General features: G+C 56.2%; 2 protein-coding genes and 1 long non-coding RNA gene across 6 annotated transcripts; all 3 read left to right on the forward strand.

Annotated features, from left to right (window-relative positions):
- Positions 1-1,132: 1,132 nt before the first annotated feature.
- LOC102011506 (uroplakin-3b) lies at positions 1,133-5,935 on the forward strand. Of its 3 annotated transcripts, none has more exons than XM_005396821.2 (6): positions 1,138-1,493; positions 1,652-1,801; positions 2,117-2,342; positions 3,143-3,252; positions 4,091-4,220; positions 4,623-5,935. In XM_005396821.2, the coding sequence occupies exons 1-6, from the start codon at positions 1,412-1,414 to the stop codon at positions 4,780-4,782; spliced, it is 858 nt and encodes a 285-aa protein (XP_005396878.1). In that variant the 5' UTR covers positions 1,138-1,411; the 3' UTR covers positions 4,783-5,935. The 3 variants fall into 3 exon arrangements, with proteins under 3 accessions (XP_005396880.1, XP_005396878.1, XP_005396879.1); XM_005396822.2 differs by having other exon boundaries at positions 1,141-1,493; positions 3,173-3,252; XM_005396823.2 differs by lacking the exon at positions 1,652-1,801 and having other exon boundaries at positions 1,133-1,493.
- A 1,362-nt stretch (positions 5,936-7,297) lies between these two features.
- On the forward strand, positions 7,298-9,631 carry LOC106149901. Its single transcript, XR_001236368.1, has 2 exons — positions 7,298-8,407; positions 9,453-9,631. It is a non-coding gene; the product is annotated as an uncharacterized LOC106149901 (long non-coding RNA).
- Positions 9,632-21,097: 11,466 nt separating this feature from the next.
- LOC102012282 (uroplakin-3b-like protein) lies at positions 21,098-25,928 on the forward strand. Of its 2 annotated transcripts, XM_013520654.1 has the most exons (7): positions 21,098-21,355; positions 22,631-22,783; positions 22,960-23,179; positions 23,610-23,686; positions 24,315-24,432; positions 24,558-24,621; positions 25,632-25,718. In XM_013520654.1, exons 1-6 carry the CDS (start codon positions 21,244-21,246, stop codon positions 24,577-24,579), a joined length of 702 nt encoding a protein of 233 aa, XP_013376108.1. In that variant the 5' UTR covers positions 21,098-21,243; the 3' UTR covers positions 24,580-24,621; positions 25,632-25,718. The 2 variants fall into 2 exon arrangements, with proteins under 2 accessions (XP_013376108.1, XP_005396881.1); XM_005396824.2 differs by lacking the exon at positions 24,558-24,621 and having other exon boundaries at positions 21,105-21,355; positions 25,632-25,928.
- The last annotated feature ends 261 nt before the right edge of the window (positions 25,929-26,189 follow it).

Consider the following 26,189-nt stretch of genomic DNA (forward strand, 5'->3'; position numbering starts at 1 on the left):
AATACCTGAAAAAAGGCTAGGGATTTAGCTCAGTGGCACAGCCCCTGGCTGGCAAGTGCAAGGTCCTGTGTTTGATTCCCGGTACAAAAAAAAAAAAAAAAAACAGAAAAGATGTTTAATGTCAGTCAAGAAATGCAAATCAAATTCTCAAAACCACAAGATAAAATAAGCAGCCTCAGGATGTGGAGAAATCAGACCCTTGTCCCCTCTGCTGGGAATGTAAGTGCAGCTGCTCTGGGGAACAGGCAGTTCCTCAAAAAGGGGGTGACCATGTGGGCAACTCACTTCCAGGGGTATACCCAGGGCAATTTTACCGGAACACGTCCACGCACACACCAGTATGCAAATGTGTGCTGCCTCATGATCCACAGCAGTCATGGAAAGACCCAAATACCCATTTGCCAATAAATCAATAACGTGCTGTCCAAGTGATGCCTATTACTCAACCTTAAGAAGGAACAGAGCCTGGCCTGGGATATAGCTCAGTGGCACAGTGTCTGCCTGGAAAGATCTGAGTTCGAGTCCCTGTACAAAAAAAAAAACCAGCCCCACCACAGGCTGCACCGTGGACGGACCCTGCTAAGTGAAGTGCTGAGAGAAAGAAGCCAGATGCAGACAGGGCAGATTTGTGATCCCATCACTGTGAAACCTGTTGCAGCAAGTCCATGGAGGGGAGAACTGATCCTTGCTAAGAGAAGGGGAATGGGGAGTGAGGGGAGAAGGCACAGCGTTTGCTTTTGGGGTGAAGAAGCTCTGGAATGAGTGATGACAACAGCACGGCCCTGGGAATCTATGAGCAACCCCTGAGATGTGGGTTTTACGGTATATGACTTACAGCTAAAATACACACAGGGTGCAGCCCGAGGCGTTTAGGTGAGTGGCGGGCTTGTCTCTAAGGGCTCTGCCATCTTCGCCCCTAGTCCAGGATCTTCTCCGCACAAGGGAATTGGGGGGGGGGGCGGGGAGCTGCTCCAGCAGGGTCCTGGGACTGCAGCGGGGAAGGTGGGGGCGGCCCTGCCCTCAGCTCCCCTTCCTCTCCCTTGCGGGGGAGGACACCAAAAGGATGCTTGCTCCAGGCAGCTGGGGCGCAGGAATCCCAGGCATGTGGCCCGGGGCCCAGGTTTTCCAGCAGGCCTTCCTCCCGCTGCCTGGGAGGCTGGGTGGGGCCCCATCCAGCCTGGAGTCTGAGGTGCCTGGCAGTCTGGCCACCCACACCAGAGCCCGTACAGCCCCCTCTCAGCGCTGGGCTGGGCCACAGCAGGAGTGCTGCGGTGCTTGTGCACTACAGGTCTTTCCTGCCCTTACCGGCAGCCTGACGAACCAGCTCCTCCGGCCGAAGGGCTGGGGCGGGGTGCAGCCCAAGGCGGCCAAACCAGCCCCAGCTTCAGGTGCTTGGCCTGCCACCGTGGTCATGGGGCTTCCCCGGAGGCAGCCTCGCCCTGGGCTGCTGCTCCTCTGGGTGCTGCCGTGGCTGCAGCCCAGCTTGTGCCTGGGTGAGTTGGGGTCTGGGGAGGAACTGAGGTGCCGGGCACCTGCTGCAGGGAATGGGTCCTGGCAGCCCCTGAACTGGCACGGGCAATCCCACGGGCAGGGGTTCCCCAGGACCCTCATGCTGACCTCCACTGCACACCTTTGTTCCCCATGGCCACAGAGCTGGTCCCCTACACGCCACAGATCACGGCCTGGGACCTGGAAGGGAGGGTCACGGCCACCACGTTCTCCCTGGAGCAGCCCCGCTGTGTCTTTGATGGGCGTGCAGGTGCCGACGACACCATCTGGCTGGTGGTGGCCTTCAGCAATGGTGTGCAGTGCGGGTCTAGGGTAGGGGGCAAGGGCCCAAGGGGAGCTGCAGGGTCCGGGGAGCCCCTCGCCAATGCCTGCAGTGTAGGGTGCCAACTGGGAGCCCCTGGAGGGTGGGTGTGGACGAGGATAGGGCTTAATCTTGGGGGACTAGAGGGGGTGCCAAAGCCTGTCCTGTCCCTAGACTTGACCGTGGGGCCCTCAAGGGTCAGGACGAGAGGCTCTGGCGGGGTGCCCTGGGCTGGTGAAGGCAGCTGGTCACCAGGACAAGGCCTGTCTCCCCTGTCCCCCATCTGTCTGTCCCTCTGTCCTGCAGCCTCCAGGAACTTCCAGAACCCACAGACCTTGGCTGAGATCCCCACAACCCCACAGCTGCTGACCGATGGCCACTACATGACGCTGCCCTTGTCCCCAGACCAGCTGCCCTGTGAGGACCCTCGGGGTGGCAGTGGAGGGGTCCCCTTGCTTCGAGTGGGCAATGACTTCAGCTGCCAACAGCAGCCCTACTGCAATGCTCCCCTGCCTGGCCCAGGGCCGTACAGGTGGGTGGTCTCAGCCCGCCCCCCCACCCTGAGCTGGGCTGTGCTGGGGGAGGGGCACAGTACTGGGATTTTAGGCATTTGTTACTGCACCCTGCTTCCTACCCCCTTTTACAGATGAAGAAACTGAGGCATAGAGTTCCAAGTAGTCTGCTGAGGTTGGGGTGGCGCTGGGATGGGAAAGCCGGTGTCTCCTTGGTGTCCAGGTGGGGGCTGCCGTGTCAGGAGAGGCCAGGGAGGAGTGGAGGAGGCAGGGCCTGCAGAGGCAGACCTGGGCCTCATCCACCCAGCCTCCACTGCCCTCTCACCCAGCCATCCACGCCGTCCTGCCAGGCCTCCAGCCTCACCCCTGCCCCCATTCCCAGCAGCCAACCTTTCCAGCCTGCTGGGTCCCCACAGCACACTTTCCAGCACTCCCACCACCCAGAAATACTGCACCATCAGGGCTCCTCCACTCTGCTCCTGATACCCAGCCCCTGAGCACGCCCCCCACCTCTGAGCCTTTGGGTTTTTTGGGGGGGTCCCTGTTTAGAGGCCTTCACTGGACTCCACAGGCCAGCACCTCAGTCCTCCCAGAGGCCAGGGACACCTTCCCTGAGCATCCTGCCGGGGTGCACAGCACGGCCTGGCCTGGTCCAGACAGCTGTCCGCAGAGCACCTGCCTGGTCAGACACACGTGGGCTGCTGGTGTAGGCCACGAGACCAAAGGGGCCTTGGAGGGTTCTCCCGGCCCGGCCCGGCCCAGCCCAGCCCAGCCCACTTTGGGGATGCCCTGCCCAAGGCAGACAGTGCCTCACTCTCAGCCCTGCTCCCCCGCGGCCTCCTGTCCTCAGCGTGAAGTTCCTCCTGATGGATGGCTCTGGCTCTCCCAAGGCTGAGACCAGGTGGTCGGACGCCATTACTCTCCGCCAAGGTAGTGCTGGGTCGGGGGGCGCTCGCGCTATGGGGCCTGGGGTCGACCCTGTCTTTCTGTTCATCCCCAAGCGTCTGCCAACCCTTGGGTGTCCAGGCCCCAGCCCTGTGATGGGCAGAAGCAGCCTCCCCTTCTTACAGGTCAGGGGTGGGAGTTGCCTGGGAGATGGGCTGCCAAGGTGGCTGGGTGGGGGTCCTGCCATCTGAAGTTCTTAAGTGCCGGGCTCCGGGGAGCAGGGCGGTGACGTGGTCAGTCTTGAGGTCTGCAGCTACTCTGCTTGTGTGGGGGGCAGTGGTGGGAATGGTCTACAACAGGGGTCCCCAAACCCCATGCCCTTGGATCTGTACCAGTCTGCGGCCTGTAAGGAACTGGCCGCACAGCAGTAGGTGGAAGCGGAAGCTTCAGCTATTTCAGCCCCAAATCACCGCCTCTGGTCAGCTCAGCTGGGCCCTGGATTCTCCTAGGAGCGCGCGCCTGCTGTGAACTGCGCATGCGCGGGACCTAGGGCGCGCACTTCTCATGAGAATCTAACGTAATAGTAATAATAGGAATAAAGTGCCTGATAGATGGAATGTGCTTGAATCATCCAGGAACCATCAGGCACACTCAATCCCCCATCTGGGGGAAAAACTTTTCCTGGTGTCAAAAATGTTGGGGACCGCTGGTCTAGAAGGGGAGGGGAGGCCAGACCAATGGGCGGTCCAGGCTGGACTGAGAGGGACGCGGTGGACCCAGGAGGCTGTCTGGGCCCACGAGGTAGCCCAGCCTTGAGGCCTGAGCGGGGGTGGGGAGGGAGGGAAGGGACAGCCGGCCTGGGGTGAGCGGCCTGTGTGTTCAGGGAAGGCCCCGGGCTCCATCGACACGTGGCCCGGCCGTCGGAGCGGCTGCATGGTCGTCATCACCTCCATCCTCTCGTCTCTGGCTAGCCTCCTGCTCCTGGCCTTCCTGGCAGCCTCCACCGTGCGCTTGTGAGTGACCACTGCGGGCCCCTCCCATCCAGAAGCCCTTGCCTGTCCCTGTCCCGCTGCGGGCAGTCTCCCTCTTACACGGTGCTGGTTCTGAGCCGGAGGAGGCCCTTCTCACTTGGGAGGCAGGGAGGTGATCTAAGACAGGTCGGGAGCAGACATCTTGGTCCAGCCCTGCCCTCTGATGTGTCCTCTGTCAGGCCCTTCTCCTGGGCCTTAGTTCTTTTCCATGAGCCTGGGGAGTGTGGAGAATTGGCCCGGGGTGGTCCTGGGGGTGGCACCTGCAGCCGGCGGGAAGGTGTGAGCAGAGGCTGTGGGGTGAGTGTGCTGGGCAGGGGAAGCAGGCCGGACCTGGCGGCCTCCCCCGGCCGGGGACACAGCACCGCCTCCTCTTTTCCCGCGCAGCTCCAGCCTGTGGTGGCCCGAGGAGGTCCCCGAGCAGCTGCGGATCGGCTCCTTCATGGGCAAGCGCTACATGACCCACCACATCCCGCCCAGCGAGGCCGCCACTCTGCCAGTGGGGTGTGAGCCAGGCCTGGACCCCCTCCCTAGCCTCAGCCCTTAGCCTGGCCTCTGCCCCCCCAGGCCTTTCCCCAGGGCACCCCAACTGCCCGGAGTCCTCCCTGGCTGCCCCCACTCCACCACCCCAGGTGTCTGTGAGTGCCCCAGGTGTCAGGCTGGGCATCCAACCCTGCCCCTGTCCCCAGCCCTATTCTGCAGGCCCTCCTTGTGGGTGAGTCCGGAGGCAGTGGACTGGCCTCCCTGACCAGGAACTTTAGATCACGGGGGAAACTGAGGCCCTGAGATGACCCCTTGATTGCTAACTCCTAGGTCACACAGACACCCACTCACTCACTTCGGGGCCAGCAGCTACCAGGGGTGCAGCGTGTGTGGATTGGACCCAGCTATGCTCTGCCTGGGTAGGGGGTTGGGTTGGGCCCATCCCGGGGCCTATGAGGCCTGAGCCGTCCTTATCCCAGCCAAACGCTGGGGCTGAGATGCAGGCTTTAGGGGCATCCCCGCTGTGCCAGGGACTGGCTCTTCCTATGGGGGACTCAGAGGCCAGAGGGTCAGGCAGTGTAGACAGACATTGTGACCGGCTAGTTACAGGTTCCGGCCACCACTTCCAAGCCTCGTGCTCTCAGCTGCTCACTCACATCCCTTGTTGAGCACCCGCTCTATGCCGCGCAGTGTTAGACGTGGGGGCTCGGGCAGAGCTGGTCCTGACCTTGGGGTCTTCCTGCTCTGGACCTCAGACAGATGTGTCCAAATGTGACCTGTTGGTACATTTGTGGGTCTGTCACACCTTCAGACTGTCACTTTCTGCCTCACACTCCCTCAGGCAGTCGCTGCAGTGGGCTCTCTGCGGGTCAAGAGACCCCTATTCCTGGCAAAGTCTCACTGCAGACGCCCCGCCAAGTGTCACCTGTTCCCAAGGTCGGTAGTTCCCGCATCGCCACACGAGGGCGCCAGTGCGCCGTGGCTAGCCTGCCTAGGCCCGGATGGGCTCCTGCCCACAGCCCCGCCCCCTGCCTGAGCACCTGCTGTGCTCCCTTCCATCAGCACTGCTGCAGTGGTTTCTTAGAGAAACTGGAGTTCCGGGAACGACTCGCGTGCGCGCTCTGTCCAGCCAACCACTCTGTGTCCCCCGGGACACCCTGCTTGCCCTCTTTGGAGGCGAATAAAAGTGATGTGGCCTCCGTGACTGGAGTCCTGTAGCCCCGGGCTGCCCTAAGCGCCCTTGATTGCCGTCCTTGCTCGTGCTTTGTGGTGAGCCTTCTAGGGCACAGAGGAAGCCCCCCCACCCGCCTTTTTAGGGCCAGGCAGCCACACTGTATGCAGTGAATGCGAATCCCTCCAGGCACCCGCTTCAGGGAAAAGACGACTACCTCCGCCTACCTGCCCCGCCCCCACCCCCGGGTGCAGACAGCAGCGCGGAGCCATCAGGCCGGAAGCCACCTGAGGCGGCTACTTCGGAACTTCTGCTATTGAGGAGCCTGGGGACGCTGGGCCTGGGGGTTGGGAGAGGGTTGGATGCAGAGCAGTCCCGCACTGAATTGGCTCTGGAGGGTGTAACAGGAAGGAAGACCGAGGTGTTTGCAAAGCGATGGGCAGATCCTCCCAGGGCCCAAGGATCCATTTGGAGCTGGCCAGACCACAGCCGGCATCCGAGGGTCTCCCATGCTTGTTTTCTGTGCCAAGTGCGGCCTGGGGCCTGACCGGGGAAATGGTCACCAAATGGACATAGCAGCACTAGGAAGTGACTGAATCCGAGCCCAGGGGCGCCTGGAGGGGCAGTCTGTGGATCCCTACTGAGGGTCAAAGGGGGCTTCCCAGGGGCCAAGGGCAGGGGAGGAGAGGCAGTCAGCCCAGGTGTAACCTGTCCCAACCGGCAGTGGCACGGGCCTGAGCCAGAGTAGACAAGGGGGCTGCAGAGGCTGGGTGGGCCCCAGGAATGTTCACTGGCCGTAGGAACTGAGAGATCAGCAGGAGCTAGGAGGCCACACCTGGGTCTGTTCTTACTTTCATTTTTTCTGTCTTTCTTCTCTGTTTCCTTCCTTTAAAAAAAAAAAAAAAAAAAAAAATTAAACCCAGGGCCCTCACACGGAGCTACATCTCCAGAACCTTATTTATTTTAAAATAGATTTTGCTAAATTGCCCAGGCTGGGGTCACATTTGCAATACTCCTGCCTCAGCTTCCCCAGTTGCCGGGATGACAGGCATGTGCCATCACACTCAGCTAGACCTGGCTTTCTGACACAAGCAGAGGTGAAAATGCAGAACAGAAGCCGATTTTGCTCCAACAGTGCCCACACCAACCACCCCAGTTTGCCTCTCTGCAGACCCCCAGAGCCAGGCTTTTGGGGACATCCTCTTAACAGCTGGTGGTGTCCTCAAGAACATTAGCAAACGCCGGGCGTGGTGGCGCACGCCTGTAATCCCAGCACTCGGTAGGCTGAGGAAGGAGGATCGGATTGTCACGAGTTCAAGACCAGCCTGGGCTACAAAGTGAGTTCAAGGCCAGCCTGAACTGCATAGCGAGACCCTGTCTCAAAAAGACAAAAAAAAAAAAAAAAAAAGAGAGCATTAGTAAGCAGCTAATCCTTTATGAGGCTAGAAGCCTACCTTGGGTCAGCAGGGGGCTGCCCCACTGTGCTGTTTTGCCCTGGGTTCCTGAGGTCATCATGCCAAAATGTCACAGAGACCAGGGCCACTCTCCAGCATGCGCACAGCCACGTTAGGGAGCTGGGCCAGGCATTCTGCCCAGCGTCACACACAAGCAGAGCGTCAGCCAACCCCGCCGGCTTGGGACAGCCTCGGGCAGAGCACAGAGTGTGAAAACCTTCCAGTGAGCGGTGTCGTGCATCTGGGGAGCACCCTGAGGCCCACTGGCCTGTGAATGCATGGCTCAGTGCTCAAAACCAGGTTCACTGTGAAGACAGAGAAGCAGGAGGCTGGTGGGGCGCTGACTCACGGGCCCAGAACCAGGAAGACGCAGCAGGTGGGGCCGGGCGTCACTGTGCCCTCTCCTCCCTGCTCTGAACCATCCAGGTCTCCCCGTGGCCTCGCACTCCCAGGCCATCAGTCTGGTGCCTCAGGGGGCCAGCAGCTGGCCTCTCGCTGGATTCCTGCTTCTGTTCTGACCCCACACCCATGTCCCTCCCTAGTCCAGAGGGCCCAGATTATAACCCGGACCCCATTACATCTCTGCTCGGGACTTCCAAGGACTCCGCGCTGCAAGCGCAGAATCTAGAGTCTCCATCCGGGTTGCAGGGGGCCAGGACCCACCCCTTCCTCACTGCATTCCAGCCCGCAGACCCTCAGGCAGCCTCTCATGCCACAGAGCCTTTGCACACACTTTCCCCTGTCTAGACCACACTCCTCCACTTGGCTCTGTAGCCCTGTAGTCCATTCCTCAGTGCAGTGACCCTCAGCTCTCCCAGAGCCTTGCACTTTTCCTTTCCAGAGTGATTTTTCTTCTGAGGTTTGATAAGAGCCCAGGGCCTCACATATGCTAAGCACACCTGCTAGCACTGAGCCACTCCCCTGGGCCCTGAAATCAGGAGCTTTTGCATCTCCTTAACTAGACTGAAAAGTGCAAGAGGGCAGAGGCCAACCGTGTCTGCTTTTGCCCACCAAGGTTCCCTGGAGTCTGCACAGTGCCAGCTGCCGATAGATACATAATAAAGGTTTGTTGACTGAAAACATTATATATATATATTCAAGCTGAGCATGGTGGCCTATGCCTGTGATTCTATTACTCTGGGAGGCTCAGACAAGAGGATCACAAGTTCTAGCCCAGCTTGGGCAACAGAGTAACTTAGAGAGACCTTGTTTCAAAATAAATTTTTAAAAAAGGGCTGGTGATGTAGCTCAGTGCAAAGCCCCTGGGTTCAAACTCCAGTACCAAAAAAAAAAAAAAAAAAAAACGTAGAGAGAAGGGAGGGAAGAAAGAAATAGAAAGAGAATCATACTCTGTACGCCCTTTTCTGCCGCGTTCTTCCCCTGAGCGTCATCTAGGGGAGAAGAGGCAGCAGCAGCCCCATGCTCCGCCTGTCCTTAGCTTTACCGCTCACGCCCTTTCCTCTCCATACCCGTGCATTTCTTAGTCATTTGTAACTGGGTGGAGCTGCGTTCCAGTGTCCGGGCTGGTGGGGTTGGCTCCCACAGGACAGCTGTCAAGGAGGCACGGCCTACAGGGGCCCGGGAGTCCAACACTGAGTGTTCTCAGCTGCAAACAGCGAGAACCAACTCCGCGGTTAGCTTTGAAGGAGGCTGGAGAGCTTGGAGAGCTGGGGCTGGGGCCCACTCCCCGTGTTACAGACGGCTGAGTTAGGTAGAAATATCCTTGGTGGTCAGACAGGGCCAGGCCCTCAAGCGAGCCATTGCAGAGGATGAGAACACAGTTGAGCTGTGGCTGGAGGCGCAGTCCTGGAAGGCCCAGCCTCAAGGTAAAGATGGAATAACTACACCTACGTCCCTGCCCGAGGGCGAGACAATAATGACCATTCTAAATAGGCAACCCTCACCATAGTGAGTGACCAGGCCCTCCTGACCCAGTCCTTCCAAAAAAGGTCCTGGCTCTTTCCATGCTGTGTAATTCGCTTCCTCATTGGATCAATACTAGTTAAACAACTTTACTTGCAATCTTATTGGTTGATCATAGTTTTGTCCCACCTTATGCCCACCTTGTGACTTTGCTCTATAAAACTTCCTTTTTTGTTTTTTTTCCAGTACCAGGAATCGAACTCACAACCTCATGCTTGCCAGGCAGGTGCTGTGCCACTGAGCTAAATCCCCAGCCCCAAAACTTCCTTTGGGAAGTGGGCTTGTGGGCAACCTACTTTCCGGGTCTCCTCCTGTCTCTCTTAGGCAGGAGCTGTCTTTCCCTCAATAAAATTTCCTCCTCTTAAGCACTGTTGTTCCTCAGAATTTGTTCTTTGATTTTGAGAAACATGAACCTGGTGTTTCAGACATCTAGCAGGTTGGGAGTTATAGTATTTCCCTTATATCATTTGGAAGTTCCTGATATCTTCCTCTGGCACTGGGACCTGAGCTTGGAGCAAGGCTGCATGGCCTGCGTCCCGCTGTGGGGGCTGCTGGCCCTCTCACCTCTCAAAGCTGGGCATGGTGGCTATTATCCTGACCCACAGAACCTCCAGCAGGTCAGACTCTGGTCTGTGTTAGATGCCTTGGTATCACTATAACAAAATAGCTGAGAAGTTCATTTATAGAGAGAAAGCTGAAGAGGTTTCTCAGCCTCACGGCTGGCGAGGGTCCAGGCCTGATTCACCGATCTCATTGGTTTTCGTCTTTGAGGGACAGCACATTAGCTGAGCATATGCAGAGCAGAACTGCTCACACACAAGTCAGGAAACCGAGGAGGAGAAAGGGCAGCACGCATCATGGTGCACACCAGTAATGCCAGCACTCTGGGAGGCTGAGGCAGGAGGATCACAAGTTCAAGCCTAGCCTGGGCAACTTAGTGACTTGACGAGACCGTGTCTTGAAATACAATGCATAGGCAATAAAGGCTATGGGTTCAATCCCGAGTACCCCCAAAAGCTGGGGGAGGCAGGGGCCCCACAGTCCCAGTCAAGGGCATACCCCCTCAGGGGTCCCCTGCTCCACCTGAAAGTTCTACCACTTCCCAGTAGTGCCAGCCTAGGGACCAGCCTTTATCATGTGTCTGCATTACAGACAGCTAAGTAGGTACGAATATGGTAGGCAATCAGACGGGGCTGGGCCCTGGGGAGTCAGTGCAGAAGGTGAGAATCCATCAGGACCCTGGCTGGAGGCGCATCTGAAGATTAAAGTCACAGTGGCTAGTTCTACATACTTCCCTAAGGGATGAACAAGGTTTGGGACTATTGGTGTCACCCTTTCAAGATTTCCCATTATCTCATTAGGGGTGGGCCGTCTTCTCCCACCTACTAAGGCTAAGACTAAAAACATTAAGGCTGCGTTGGGGATGTAGCTCAGCGGTATAAGCACCTGCCTGGGCAAATGCAAGGTCCTGAGTTCAATTCCTAGTACCAAAAAGTAAAGTAAAACCACGAAGACTATAGATTATTGACCAAAGTTAGCAGTGTCACCCATCTACCATTGGGTCAATATTACCTAAGTGGCTATACTTGCTATCTTATTGGTTATAATTTTGACCCACGTTGTACCCGCCTCATGAGATTTTGCTCTATAAAACTTCTTTTGAGAGGTGAGCTCATTGGCAACCCATTCGGCTGGCCTTGAGCTCACTTTGTAGCCCAGGCTGGTCTTGAACTCACAATGATCCTCCTGCCTCAGCCTCCTGAGTGCTAGGATTACAGGGATGCACCACCATACCCGGCTTCAGTAGTTATTTCTATTCCCCACTCCTTTCTTCCAATACATTTTCCTACTCTTGACTTCCATTGTTTCTTGGAATTCATTCTTTGACTTCAAGGAACACAGACTCGGGAGTATTTGACATCTATCAATTCCCCTGTATCACAGGGACATTTACCTGCAGTGGCCTGGTACAGGTATGGTGACCGGAGGGGCACCTGGCTGCAAGGGAGGCTGGGAAGTCGTGCGTGCTGGCAGCTGTCGTGGGAGGAGGGTTTCAGGCCTATGGATAGTAGCCCAGGCTGTGCTCAAACTTGTCATCCTCCTGCCTCAGCCTCCCAGAGCGCTGGGATTAGAGGCGTGTGCCACCACACCTGACTCTTTGAGATGCTTTTTGTTATTTCAGAGGACAAAACTGTCACCTTGACCATGCGTTGCTGTTGACTTAGAGCTCCTAGGCCCTTCCCCAGGTCACTCTGCAGAGCTCATGGGACAGAGCTGGATGGCAGAGTAGCCCTGACAACCCAGCCCACTGCCTCCCTGGATCCCGAGCTGCCCCTGCCAGTGGCAGCCTGGAAGCAGTGGAGGCTGGGAGGTGTCCCCTTCTCCAGGGGAACAGCAGGACCCAGGAGCAGGGGGACCTCACTGTTCACTCTGCGCCCCCGCCCCCAGCACCCACTGCTAAGCAAGACGCAGGCCGGGGACCCAGCCCAGGTCCCTGCCAGGGGCTCAGCTCCGGTCCCAGTCCCTGCTCTCTAAGCGGGCAGGGAGGCTCACCCTGGCTGCAGACTGAGCCGGCATCCCCTCCAGATTCCCGTGCTGTACCTCGGCTGTGACTATACACAGGGACGAAGCCTTAGGAGAGGTGACAAAGTTAAAATGCACCCCAGCTGCCCGGTGTCCTTTAAGAGATCAGGGCATAGGGACACTGGGACCCGCGTGCACAGGGGAAAGACAGGGTGACCCAGGAGAAGTCAGCCCCGCCAACACCTCCACTGGGGATTTGCAGCCTCCAGAATGCCAAGGACACCTTGTCTGGTGTTTAAACCGCCCAGGGGGTTTTGTTACGTGATCCCGCTCGGCACCCCTCCGTTATGCTGTCTGAGATCCAAGCATCCAGAGGGCTGAAGCGCACGGGGCGGGTGTTGGTGTTGGAGACTGCATTTAACTGGCAGCCAACAGGCAAAGAAGAGAAAGAGGTCAAAGGCTTTCCGGGCGGAAGGAACTGAATACAAAGGCATGGAGGTGGACACGGCCTGGGGTGGTGGACTTGTGCGCACCCGCTCCCTCTTGCTGGGCTGCGGGTTCTAGGCGAGCTGCTCCTCCCCAGGAGCTAGAGAAGCTGGAGGTCGCGAGGGCCTGCCTGGCCCTTGCACCTCCCCTTCCAGACCCCGTGCTTGTCTGAGCCTGGATGTCCCTGACTCCTGGGGACAAAGCCGAGGCAGCAGATGGGAGCCTCGTTGGCCGTCAGTCCCCCACCAGGCAGCCCTCCCTGTTTCTCCTGGCCTGGCTTCTCCTCTGTGAAATGAGCATCCATTCGAGAAGGTCTTTATGTTCTATCTCTGCTTAACCCCTGTTAAGAGTCCTGTGGGTGCCGAGCCAGTTACCCAGGGAGAAGAATGTTGCCCTTGACAAGCACTCTTCCCCCTGGCCTCTCCCCCTCAGGGACTGAGAGGAAAGTCCCATTAATCACCCCGCCTCTTCCTTTCCTTCCCCAGCCCCCTCCCATTCCCCCTTGGATAGTGGAGGCGGCCCAAGTCCCCAAGGGTATTTCATGCACCCTTGGGGTTCAGCCTCACTGGCCCAGCCCCTGTCTGTGGCTCAGCCTGGAATCCACAGGGCGGGGGCAGATGGGCGGCAGCTGGGAGTGGGGTCAGAACATCTGACACCTCTGAGCACCTCTTCCTCCTGGGCCTTGTGCCGGGCAGAGCTGGGGGCTGGGGTGGGACCTGGCCTAAGAAGCCCAATGCAGAAGGCAGGCACTGTAACAGGGGAGGCGCTGGTCCAGCCTGGGGGCAGGTCTCCAGGGGGCTTCCTGGAGGGGGTGGCACAGAGCTGGAGACGGTCGGGGTAGAGGGGGAGAAAGAACGAGGCATCACAGTGGGTGTGTTGAGGAGCTCAGTCATTTGGATTTTTGTGTTTTCTTTTTCCGGTACCAGGAATTGAACTCACGACCTTGCACTTGCCAGGCAGGCTCTGTGCCACTGAGCTAAATCCCCAGCCCATGCTCAGTCATTTGGGATGGCAAGAGGGTAACATAGTGTCTTCGCTACTCTTTGCTGGGACAAAACACCCAACAGCCACAGTCTATAAGGAGGACAGGTTTACTTTGGCTCCCGGCTTCAGAAGTTCCTGTCCATGGAGGGCTCACTCAGATGCAGACAAGGCCTGGTGGAAAGGCCTGGGCTGAGGACAACTGCTCACATCACAGTGGCGAGGAAGCAGAGTGAAGGGAGGAGCCGGGAGGAAGATGCACCCTTCCTTCAGCTATGATTGAGCCATGAACTCATTACTGGAGGAACCCACTGATGAGCACAGCACCCCCATGATCCAGCCACTTTCCAAAACCCCCACCTGTAAACACAGACTTTGTGGGACATTTTTGGTCTAAAGCAGATCGGGATGGTGTCCTGGGGCAAAGTGTGTGAGGCCCCAAAGCCACCACAAGTAGCTGAGCAGTGCAGGGGACTGATCTAAGAAGGCAGTGTGAGTGGCAGGGGGTGGGGGGCAAGCCCAGGGTTTGGTGTGAGCCAGGCCCTGGGGGACAGTGACATTGAGTGGGGTCTCTCCCAGCAACCCTTTGCTGTACAGCTATCTGGAACATGTCAGGAAAACTGAGCTCACGGCTGAACACAACTCCATGAGCTGCCCCAACACTGTACAGAGCTGAAGAACCACCCAGCTGAGCCCCACCCACCTCCAGCGTGGTGACAGCAGATCAAATGTTTTTTTTTAAGGCTCAGAATTTGGGGGGATTTGTTGTGCAGCAGTAGACAGGAGATCCAGGGCCTCTGCCTCTACTGAGCTTCTGTTCAGTCTCAGGTTGCTCCATAGTCCTGCCTCCTCTGGTTCATCTGGGATCACCTTCAAGGATCTCCCTAAGAAACTCTCTCTTTGATGACTCATCTGGGGTCACCTTGTCAAGGATCTCCCTAAGAAACTCTCTCTTTGATGACTCAACTCCAGGGCCTACTCAGGTTTCCCTGAAGCCTGCACATTATGGTTTAGGCCTGGGGTGTCCCCCCAAAGCCTCCTGTGTTTGCAAGGTGACTGGATCACGGGGGCACTATATTGAATGTGCTAAACGTGCTGTCAGGAGGTGGGCGGAGTCCGAGGTGGTCCCTGGGTGTAACCTGGAAGGGTCTATCTCCCTCCCCCGCTGTTCTCTTCTCTTGCCACTTCCTGACCACCATGATGTGAGCAACTTTTTTCCTACCAGATGCTTCCACTGTGCTGTTTCTGTCTTAGGACCAGCCAACCAGAGACTGAAACCTCTAAAACCCTAAACCAGAATAAACCTCTCCTGCTTTAAGTTGTAGGGGTCAGGAATTGTGTCTTAGTGTTGAGGGAAGTGGCCGAGACACTGTATTAGCACCTGCCACTCTCTCATTCCTGTATTTGTTTATGTAATGTTTGTCCCTCCCACCAAGGCCATCCTGTCCATGAAAGCAGGACCTGGTTCCTGTTTTCTGAGGGGCCACAGTGCCTGGCAGAAAACAGGAGCTCTAGATTCCCTTTTTTCTTCCTTATTTCTTTCTTTCTTTTTTATTGTTGTTTTTTTTTTTTTTTTTTGGTTTTTTGAGACAGGGTCTTGCTATGCAGTTCAGGCTGGCCTTGAGCTCACTTTGTAGCCCAGGCTGGTCTGGAACTCGCAATAATCCTCCTGCCTCAGCCTCCCAAGTGCTGGGATTACAGGTGTGCACCACGACGCCTGGCAAGGGCTACAGATCTTGCCTTACATGCACAAGGTCCTGGGTTTGATCCCCAGCACCACACAAAAAAAGAAAGTTTAGAAAATAGACCCTCAGTTGGGGGCAGTGGTGCATACCTGTAATCTTAGTACTCTGGGAGGCCGAGGCAGGAGGATCACAAATTTGAGCTCAGCCTGGGCAACTTAGTGAATTAATAAGAACTTATCTCAAAAAAAAAGGAGTGTGTGTGGAGATGTAGCTCAGTGCAAAGGCCCTGGGTTCAATCCTTAGTCCACACTCCTGAGACAACACTATACACACAGAGCCAGGAGGGGCTGACTCACCATAGACTGTGAGGTCCACCCCATTGCCCTCAGCACTCAGAAATCCCCAGCAGCGTCTAGGGAGAGGGTCGGGGGCCAATCTGGAGGAGCCTCGAGGGTCTGGGTCACCTGGTATCACTGCCTGCCCAGACTCAGCCCTGGTCCCTGGGTTGGGCCTCTCTACTGGGCGTGGGAAGGGCCCATCCCTCTCAAAGGCACACGTTTGCCCTACGCCTCTCTGAGCACAGGTGTGGCAGTTGCCATGGAGCTGGGCCTGTGTTTGGTGGCTGGCGCTGGGTGGGCCTCTGGGAGAGTCTGCTGCTTGCCCTGTGTGTGGGGGGATACCTGGCTCATGAGTCACCTAATGGTGCACGGCCAGGTGGGTCCAGGGAAGAGACTCTTCCCCAAGGCCTGGTGTAGTCACTCACCTAGGGCCTCTTCCCCTGATACAGGTCCCCACATCTGAGTAGGAGGATGGGACCTGCTCAGCCAGGCCATTCTGGAGATCCAGCTGGTGCTGTAAAGAAGACAACAGCCTCAGGCCGCCTGGCCAGACACACAGAGCAGGGCGGGCCCACATTATCAGTCACAACAGTAATGGAGGCCAGGTGTGGTGGCATGGGGCTGTAATCCCAGCACTCAGGAGGCTGAGACGGTAGAATCCTTGCAAGTTCAAGGCCAGCCTGCACTACACAGAAAGACCATGCCTCAAAAATGAAAATGAAGTAATGGGGCTGGCCATGGCACCACGTGCCTCTCATCCCAGATACCTGAGGGACTAGTATCCTAGTCCACTCAGCAAGGTGGCACACACCTGCAATCTCAGCACTTGGGAGGCTGAGGCAGGAGGATTCCCATGAGTTTGAGGCCAGACTGGGCTACAGAGAAAGACCCTGTCTTTAAAAAAAAAAAAAGGAGGGACTTTGTCTCAAAATAAAAATAATGAAAAGGATGGAGATTTAGCTCAGTGGCAGAGCACCTGCCTAGCATGCATGAATCCTGGGTTCCACATCCAGAGTCACAAAAATAAAAATCAAAAACAGCTACTGGGGACAGCTGTGTGTGAGCCGCTGGGCCCAGCGCTGAGGATGAAGGGGTGGTGTGGGGTGACTACGTGGATGTGACTCCCGCCCTCTGTCTAATACCGTGGGCAACCATCGACTTGCAGTTACTTTGTGTCTTCTACATTCACTGGATCATCACCCCTCCCTGAAATATTAATTTATAGCCTAAACATACTAGGTTTATTGATTTACTTTCTTCTGCAACACTGGGGATTGAACCAGGCCCCAGGCTGAACCGTCCAATCACCTATCACCAAGCCCTAGCGCTGCCACGCTCCCCACTGCCCGCCAGCAGCACCACAGGCTGGCTGTGCCCACGCTCTGGCCTGGAATCTGGCTGGGCCTTCGTGTTCCTTGTTTTTTTTCCTCTTGTCACCTAAGGGCCTTGGGAAAGGCAAGGCTTGGGGCTACACCCGCTGGGGCCTCAGGAGCTCTGTGGCCCCTGCTGCCCTGCTAGAAACCAGCATGCAGTACTGAGTGGACATGGTGCCCATGCCCTGTCCCTTAGCAGCCTTACTCCTGGGTAGAAGTCCTATGGGTACCTAAGGAGACGTGCATGAGGCGCCCCCTGCAGGCTGACTGCGGTATTGGGGGCCCCGAGATCATCACAGGCGGACATGCGGGATATCGGGGTTGTTCGCAAAGCAAGTTTATGCAGGAGAGAGAGAGGCAACTGCGTGTTGTACAGAGAAGTGAAGTTTAACTGATGTGCAGTGAAAAAATTGAAATGCAAAATAAAGACTAGCATAAACACGTTTAAGTGAGAGACACGGTTGTGGGAAAATACTGCGGAAAAAAAAAGTGTGTGTAGAGACAGTCGTGCCTGTGCGAGAGGTGTGAGGAGGCCCAGGCTCGACTCCCAGCTCCGCCGTGACCCTCCGTGAAGCACAGGAAGCTCCTCTCCCCGCCGGGCCCGGTCCTCTCATCTGTGAGAGGAGATTAATCACAACTCCTGCCCTGCCCACTTCTGGGACCAGAGGAGATAAGTCGATGAGCAAGAGCGAGCTTTCAAAAGGAAAAACAAGCGCTTCCGTGTTCCTGTGCCTGCTTTCAAGTGCCTTTCCGAGTACGTGTGCGCGTGTGTCGTACTGGGGATTACACCCAGGGCCTCACGCAAAAGTGCTACCTCGGGCTGGGGATTTAGCTCAGCGGCACAGCGCCTGCCTGGCAAGCGCGAGGTTGTGAGTTTGATTCCTCCTACCGGAAAAAAAACAAAAACAAAACAAAACAAAAAAAAAACCAACAAAAAAAAAGCGTGCTATCTCTGAGCTACACCCCCAGCCCTGCGCGTGTATCTTGCATTTGTATCTCTATATGTACACACACACATGCACACAGATACACAGAGTAATATTATGTACAGGGCTGGGGATGTAGCTCAGTGGTAGGGTGCTTGTCTAGCATGCACAAGGCCCCGAGTTCAATCCCCAGTACCACCAAAATAAAATTATACATGTATACATCAAGTGTTACTCTCTCTACACAAATATGCATACACAACCATACATACAAACATTTCCAGCAGTTTCTGTCAAGTAAAAATATGATGCTGTGTCCTCATCCGCCTGATTCAGTAGATCTGTCACCACGCAACTTCTGGCTCTTCCCGCAAAGCCAAAATGTCTGAGAAAGGAAAACTTTTTGAATCAATTCAGGGCATCAAGACAGCCACAACAAAGCCACTAAAGACACTCACAAACAAACTCACAAATGAGGACTGCCAGGATTACTTCAGAAAGTGGCAAGAATGGGGCCAGGAGCCGGGCGTGGTGGTCGTCTGTAATCCCAGCACTCGGGAGGCTGAGGCAGGAGGATCGTTGGGAGTTTGAGACCAGCCTATGCTACAGAGTTAGCTCAAGGCCAGCCTGAACTGCATAGCGAGACCCTGTCTCAAAAAGACCAAAAAAAAAAAAAAAAAAAACAAAACCATGAGATGGAAAAAAAAAAGAATAATGATTTTGTTTTTTTTTTTTGTTTTTCTTTTTCTGGTATCGGGAATTGAACTCATGACCTCATGCTTGCCAGGCAGGCGCTGTGGCGCTGAGCTAAATCCCCAGCTCCCCAAAAAGAATAATGATATATGTGTGTTCTAATTAAGGGGCACTATTTTGAGGGTGATTTATGGCAATGTGTCCTTTACTACAATTCTTTCTTACTTTCTTTCTTTCTTTCTTTCTTTCTTTTTTTCTTTCTTGTTTTTTTGAGACAAGGTCTCCCTGAGTGGTGCAGGCTGGCCTTAAATTTGCTTATGTAGCCCAGGCTGGCCTCAAACTCACAGTGATTCTCCTGTCTCAGCCTCCCAAATTCTGAGATTATAGGCGTGCACTACCATGCATGGTTACAATACTTTTTTTTTTTTTTTTTTTTTTTTTGTCTTTTTAAGATAAAGTCTCTCTATGCAGTTCAGGCTGGCCTTGAGCTCACTTTGTAGCCCAGGCTGGTCTCAAACACAACAATCCTCCTGCCTCAGCCTCCCAAGTGCTGGGATTACAGGCATGTGCCACCATGCCCAGCAACAATAAAGTTTAGATTTTCACCATATTTTTTATCACCTCATACCATATGGTATAGATTAACTAATGGTCAACTTGGAACACCCAGGTGAACTGAGTGAGCGTGGTTCTGGGTGTGGAAGACCCACCTGAGGACTGGTACCAATAGCATAAAAAGAGAACTAGAAGGGAAGATGGTGTGCTGTTCATTCTCCTGGAGGAGCTTGTCGCAGTGACTTTCCTGATATGAACTCAGCTGTTCTCATCGTTAAAGGAGCTTGAGTCCTCGCAGTTGCTGAGGATGGCTGCGGTTCTCTTCAGGGGAGCTCTGGTCCTTTCCCTGAGCATCACTTCCTGGCTCCAGTGCAGATCTCTCAGCCTGCTGGCACAGATCCTTCATCCCAATGGCACAGACTTTCTAGCTTCCACCACTGACCTTTAGGCCTTCCCAGTGCAGATCCTTAATACAGAATTGCATGAGACATTGTTGTGGGCTCTAGGCCTCCAGTTGGACTTTTGGAGGACATTTCTGGGGGATCCAGGCTCTCAGCTGGATCCTTTGGTCTCTAGTGTGTGGACAGATCACTTGCGCTATTCTGCACTTGACTTTTTGGATGAATATTATAAAATAACCCTACAAATTATGTGTTCTGCATTAAATCTGTTCCCTTGCAAACCCTGACTACAACACCACATATATGAAAATCTGGTCATACAGAGTCCACAAAAACATGGATACACACCTCAGCAGTTTGCCATAGTAATAAATGTCTGAAAGCTAACGGCCACCACTTTGAGCACCTCTTGTAATTGTAGAGACCAAAGGTAACTTGTATTTATCTCATGATGTCCCAATAAATTTAGCACTGAAATATTTACACAAGTTTTTCTTTACCTGATGTATCTTCTTTTTTTGTCTTTTTGAGAGAGGGTCTCGCTATGCAGTTCAGGCTGGCCTTGAGCTTACTTTGGAGCCCAGGCTGGTCTTGAAATGGCAAGAATCTTCCTGCCTCAGCCTCCCATTGAGTGCTAAGATTACAGGCATGCGCCACCATGCCCAGCCTTCTTTTTTTTTAAATTTTATTTATCTATTTATTTATTTAGGTACCAGGAATTAAACTCAGGACCTTGCACTTGCCAGGCAGGCACTTATGCCACTGAGCTATATCCCCAGCCCTTTTTTTAATTTTAAAGAGAAAAAAAAAAAAATCAAAACAAGATAGCAACACTGAGAAACAAGGGAGTCACTGTGTTAGAGAATCAGGGAGGGGCTAGGGATTTAGCTCAAAAAAAGAGAAAGAATCAGGGAAACAGGATAAGAAGAGTGGAACGACTTTATGGAAAAGGTGATATCTGAACTGGGTTTTGAAGTAGGTGTAGGAGTTTCCTCAATGGGGAGGAAGTGATTCCAGGCAGGGGAGAGCACACTTACAGGTCCAAAAAGCAAGCAGCAAGGAGAGAGGGAGCCATGATTTTCACCTTCAAGTACATGGTGGCCAGTGATTCTCAACTCCTTCCCACCTCGGTGAGATTAAAGGTTCTGGCCCATGCTGGTCATAACAGAAGTTCCGTTTAGGCTTTTCTTGTGGTGGGTTGAATCCGCCAGGGAACCAAAGTTTGTTCCCTTCAGAGGACACCCCCTTCTCACCTAGGAATGGAGGCCACAAATGATGGCCACCTATTGAATTTCCCAAAAAAGCTCACAAGCCTGAGTTGAGTTCGTTTGTCTGAGCCTATAGTTCAGGCTGGCCTTCACTACATAGCCCAGGCTGGCCTCAAATTTGTGGTGATCCTCCTGCCTCAGCCTTCCAAAGCAGGAATTGAATTTGAGGGCAGAGGCTGTGGCTGGTGTTGAGGCTGGGCCGAGAGTGACTGGTGCTCCAGTCCCTGTGAGAGGGTTCACACCTGCCCCGACCTCCACCTGGCAAATCTGTCTCGGGAGGGACTGCCTGCCTGGCAGGGGCTGGATGGAAGCTGGGGAGACGGCAGGTCACCTGGCTATAGTGCTGTCGGCTGTGACCTCAGCCTGGCTCTGCAGGCTTCTACCCTGCGCACGCCTGGTTCGCAGAGCAAGAGGACTGCTGTCCCCCGAGGCAGGGCAGGTGTGGCCGGGTCCTCACTGGTCGGCCTGGACCCAGGGCCACCTCCTTCCTCCTGGGCGTCTCCCTGGAGTGGGGCGGGGGAGTCTGGGCTTGTCCCTGGCAGAAGTGATTGTTTTCTTTGAACCCCTCCCTGGCAGGGCCAAATCCTGGGGCCCACAGAAGATTCAGCCCCCAAACCTGTCCAGCCAGTCGCAAGGGAGGAGGGGGCACTGGGAGGGGCCTCTAGGATGCCAGAGGCGGTGCCCCCGGCCCAGCACAGGCGGAGCTGCGGGGGCCGCAGACGGACGCTGCGGAGGAACCTGAGCACAGATGGGGACAGGTACCCGGATGCTCCGCCTGGCCTTGGGGCTCAGCGGGCCGCCCCTGCTTCTGGCCCCACTATGGCTGCTGCTGACCGGGGTCCAGCCCGGGACTGGTGTGGGTGAGTGACGCTGGGGGTTGGGGCAGCGGTCCCCCAAGCTGCGGGCATCAGGAGGACGCACCCTTATGCCGACGGCCTCCCGAGCCCCTCTTCTGGCTGGGGACTGGGTCCTGGGTAGGTGAGGGGACACCGCCTGCCGAAGGCAGTCACGAGACCGGCACCTGTCCCTTCTCCCTCTTTCTGAGGGTCTCATGGCCTAGGCTGTCCTCCTTCTTCTCTGTCCTGAACAGTGGTTTAAGGAACTCTGGGGACCAGCTTGCTCGGGAAGCCCATGGAAGCCCTGTGAGGAGCCTGCAGGCCCCTTCCTGCCTCCAGCTCCGAGAGTAGCCGGGCTGAGGGAGAACAGTACCCCGACCCCTGCTGCCCCTGTCCTCATCCCCTGTTAAGCAAACATGAGGCACCTGTTGTATACAGCATGGCCTGGGGCCCTGAGGTAGGACTAAGAGCTTTGAGGAAGGAAGAATCAATCCCCGCTTCCCTGGGCTGGAAGGTTCTTGAAGGTTCTAGGCTGAATCATCAGAGTTAACTCAATGGGAATGAACTGTATGGGACTGAACTAAGAAGTGCGGGGGTTGCTGAACTTCACGTAAAGGCCCACTTTTCTGCTGTCCCGGTGTCTGGGGCTGGGGAGAGGCGGGGGGGATGCTGTGGGGGTCTCTGCATTCCAGGAGGACGGGGGTCCAAGGTGGTAAGGCTGGGCATGGCCGTGTTGCCCATCCCGAGTCCCCCCGATGTACGGTACTGTGAGGAATGGGGGTGTCCTGAGCAGAGGGGACCTGGGGCATGACGGGTGGTGACGTGAGGTGGCAGAGAACGGGGTGGAGAAAAGAACAACATCCAGACCGAGCCAGTCTCTGCCCCAGAGCCACTGGTCCCCTCTGGCTCGTCCACGCCCGGCCTGGGGAATGGGCGGGGGACCTTTCTGGGTCACCCCCTTCTGAGCAGGTCTCCCCGCTCACAGAGCAGCCATGGGAGGAGCTGGAGGGCCTCTCAAGACCACTGGGCATGTCAGGAGCAGAGTCCATCCTGGGGCATGGGGTCCCCCACATCCAGGTCTCCCCCCAGCTCAGGAGTGTGAAGCCTGCAGGTGGGGGAGGAACCTCTGCCACCTCTGTCCCTAGGACACCCCAATGGCCCAGGAAGGGCGGGGTGGGGCCTCCCCAGACCTCCTGCCCTAGGGAACGTCCAGGGGCTGAGCTCTGGCCACCCGCCTTGACCCAGGCGTAGGTCTGAGACCGGCCTCTGCCCTCTGCCCTCCGCTCCTGTCCTCCCCAGAGCACATCCGCTACGTGCCCCGGCTCTCGGGCGCCACCCTGGCGGGGAAGCTCACCCAGTCCACCTTCACGCTGGAGCAGCCGCAGGGCCAGTTCAACCACACCAGCATCTCTGACTTTGACTCCATCTGGCTGGTGGTGGCCTACAGCAATGGTGGGTGTGACTGCAGCTGGCCTCAGTTTCCCCTCTGTGAGCCGGGCGGGCAGGCTTGAGGGGAGTTGGGGGCAGGTGCTGGGGGCACGTGGCCGGGGAGGACCGTCTGGCCTGCTGGAGGGGGCTGGCGCCCCACCTGGGCTGCCCCACCACCTGACCCACGATGCCACCTCCAGCCACCCAGAACTTCGTTGCCTCGCAGAAGCCAAAGGACATTCCTGTCCCTGCCACCTTCACCCAGAAAGGCTACTACTTCACGATGCCAGCCACCCGGCTGCACTACCCGAGCGGCCCAGCCGGCAGCCAGCTCCGTGTCCTCCGCGTTGGCAATGACACCCACTGTTCCCCCACGAAAGAGGGCTGCAACGCCCCCCTGCCAGACTCGGGACCCTACAGGTTCGAGGCTGAGATGGGGCTCCTGCCTGTGCCCTCGGGTGGGGGAGCCCTGGACAGCCCCTCCTGTCTCTCTTGAGTGACGGGCCCCCACCCAAGTCCCAGTTCCCATGGGCCGTCCGGACCCGCACATGGAGTGTCTTCCTGCAGACAGGGCATTCCGTGGGCGGGCTCCCTCCCGGCCCTGACCCCCACCAAGTGCTTGATCCACACACGTTTCCCAAAAGCAGGCACCGGGTCCCTGAGAAGCCACGGGCAGTACCTGGTCACACAGCTAGAGGGTGCTCCAGCTAGAATCCAGACCCTCTGGGCCCTGAGGCTACGCTATTTAGCCCCAACTCTCTACCCCATCCCAGCCCGCTCTCCCCAGGGCCTGGGAGTCAAGGGGTCAGGGCCCTGGAATCCCCACTTTCAATGCTGGGTCTCCCGTTAGGGTGAAGTTTCTGGTGATGAACGACCGCGGACCTGTGGCTGAGACAGAGTGGTCCAACGAGACCCGCCTGCAGCAAGGTGTGGGGCGCCCCCAGCAGGGATGGGGGCCCAGGGCCTGGAGGGTGGGCAGAGGGGGCCTGGGGACTAGGGCAGCCCCTAGCGGTCAGAGGCACACTGCCACACAGCCTGGGGGTGCCCCTCCCCCAGCCCGTCCGCACCCCTGTCCCCGGCTTGGGCACAGGGAGGTTGCTCTGGAGGCTGCCGAAAGATGCTCTCTTCGGTCAGATGAGATTTATTTTTTCCTGCTATACTGAGGATTGAACCCAGGGCCCTTGCACTGAGCTACATCCCCAGCCCTTATTTATTTATTTATTTATTTATTTATGTATTTATTTTTGTCTTTTTGAGACAGGGTCTCGCTATGCAGTTCAGGTTGGCCTTGAGCTCACTTTGTAGCCCAGGCTGGTCTCAAACTCACAACAATCCTCCTGCCTCAGCCTCCCGAGTGCAGGGATTACAGGCGTGCGCCACCACTCCCGGCCTAGCCCTTTTTTATTTTGAGACAGTCTTCCTGAGTCACTAAGTTGTCCAGCCTGGGATCAAACTTTCCATCCTCCCGCCTCAGCTTCCCAGAGTGCTGGGATGAAAGGCACGCACCACCAACATGCCCGGCTGAAATTTCCTTTTTTACCCATCATGCCTCCAGCCAAGGCATTCGAGGCTGTCCTGGGATCCCAGAGCGAGGGCACTGTGGTCATCATTACCTTCCTGTCCATCCTGCTGGCCATCCTCCTGGCAGTCGTTCTCGTGCTGCTGTACACCTGGTGAGTGGCAGGGCTGGGACTCTGGGGCCTCCCGGCCGTAGCCCCTGGCCCAGAGCCTCTCTGCTGCCCCCTGCTGGAGTGGGTTTCCTGGAAGGTCACAATGTACCGAGCAAGGGATTATCCAGGTTCCAGAGCCTCCAGGTCTGAGCTAGTGACCCGTCCTGCCCGCTGTGAAGGAACCAGGACCCGGTGAGGGCGCATGCGCATTGCCCACCCCTCAGCTTGTCCCTCTGCCCATCCCCCGCCTACTTTCTCAGCGGGCACCTCGCGCCCCCTGGTGGCAACCTCTGGAATTGCAAGTGGGGTGGGCAGCTGAATCGGGGGCCAAGGGACTCCCCAAGTGTGTGTGGGTGGGGTGCTTTCAGGCCAAGCGCTGGGCCTGACTGCAAGATCTGAGGCAGAGCTCAGGCGCTAGGACCTGGCAGAGAGGGTATGTGCAAAGCTTCCGGGAGGAAAGAAGCCGCCTAGCTGCTGCTGGGATTTGAAGTGGAGCTCCAGAGCTCCACGAAGGGGATGGTAGGGAAGTAGGGAGTTGTGGGGGCCGATGGGACAGGAGAGCAGCTGGCAGCCAGCAAATGCAGCAGATGCAGGGGCCTGCATCTCCCAAACCTCTATGAGCCTGCGGTGGGCCTGATTGGGGGAACTGGATTTTTAAAAAAATTTTTTCAAACCGGGCGTGGTGGTGCACCCCTGTAATCTCAGCACTCAGGAGGCTGAGGCAAGAGGATCGTTGCGAGTTCGAGATCAGCCTGGGCTACAAAGTGAGCTCAAGGCCAGCTTGAACTGCACAGCGAGACCCTATCTCAAAAGGACAAAAAATGAAAAAATAAATAAAAAAGTTTTTTCAGTACTGGGGATTGAACCCAAGGCCTTTGCACTGAGCTCATCCCTCTGGTCCCAGTCCCTTTTTATTTATTTTGAGACAGACTCTCTTAAAATTGCTCAGTTGCTCAGGCTGGCCTAGAATTTGATATCCTCCTGCTTCAGCCTCCCAGAGTACTTGATTACAGGCATGCATCACCACACCCAGCTAGGAGTTAGATTTTTGAGATTTAGAGAAACAGCCTATTTCCTTTTCATGAAAACTGCCCTTCCGGGGGAGCCTCAGTTTCCCCTCGTCCATGGGTTGGAGCACTGTGCAGCCTGGTAGGACAGCCAGCCAGGCCTCTGTTCACCATTCTTCTCCTCCCCCCACAAAGCTTTGACAGCTGCGGGAGCGCTCGCATCTCCAGCCCAAGTGAGCGGGAGAGCATGAGAAGATACAACACCCACCACATGTGCAGCCCCGCGGCTGAGCGGGGCTCCTGAGCGGCTCTGGGGTCCCCCAGCTGCCCCTTGGCAACCTCTCTGTTCCAGGCTGTACAGCCCGAGCCGGCCAGAGCCCTGCAAGTTGCAGAGCCCTGGGAGAGTTGTAACTACGAGGGGAGGGCGCCCTTACCCCCACCTGTAGGCTAAGGCTACGGGCAATAAATGTCCCGTGCTTGTCTGCAACATTGTACAGTTGGTCGGTCTTGTTGCTCCAGCTCTGCTGGGGAGGTTCTCAGGGGGACGCAGGACTGGGGGGAAACTTGGGGTTCGAGGCCAGTTGAGTCACGCCAGCCAAATGCAAATGCAGTCTTTCTCTGGGCCTCAGCGTCCCTATCTGTAAAACAGTGGCCTCACTGGGTGACTGTGAGGCCAAACCAAGGTGAGCATGTGACCTAGGAGAGAGGGTCACCCCGGAAAAGGGCCCTGTGTTCATTTCTTTTTTTTGTTGT

This window comes from Chinchilla lanigera, unplaced genomic scaffold (assembly GCF_000276665.1).
Source record: "Chinchilla lanigera isolate Chin_1 unplaced genomic scaffold, ChiLan1.0 scaffold00055, whole genome shotgun sequence".
Lineage (NCBI taxonomy): Eukaryota > Metazoa > Chordata > Mammalia > Rodentia > Chinchillidae > Chinchilla > Chinchilla lanigera.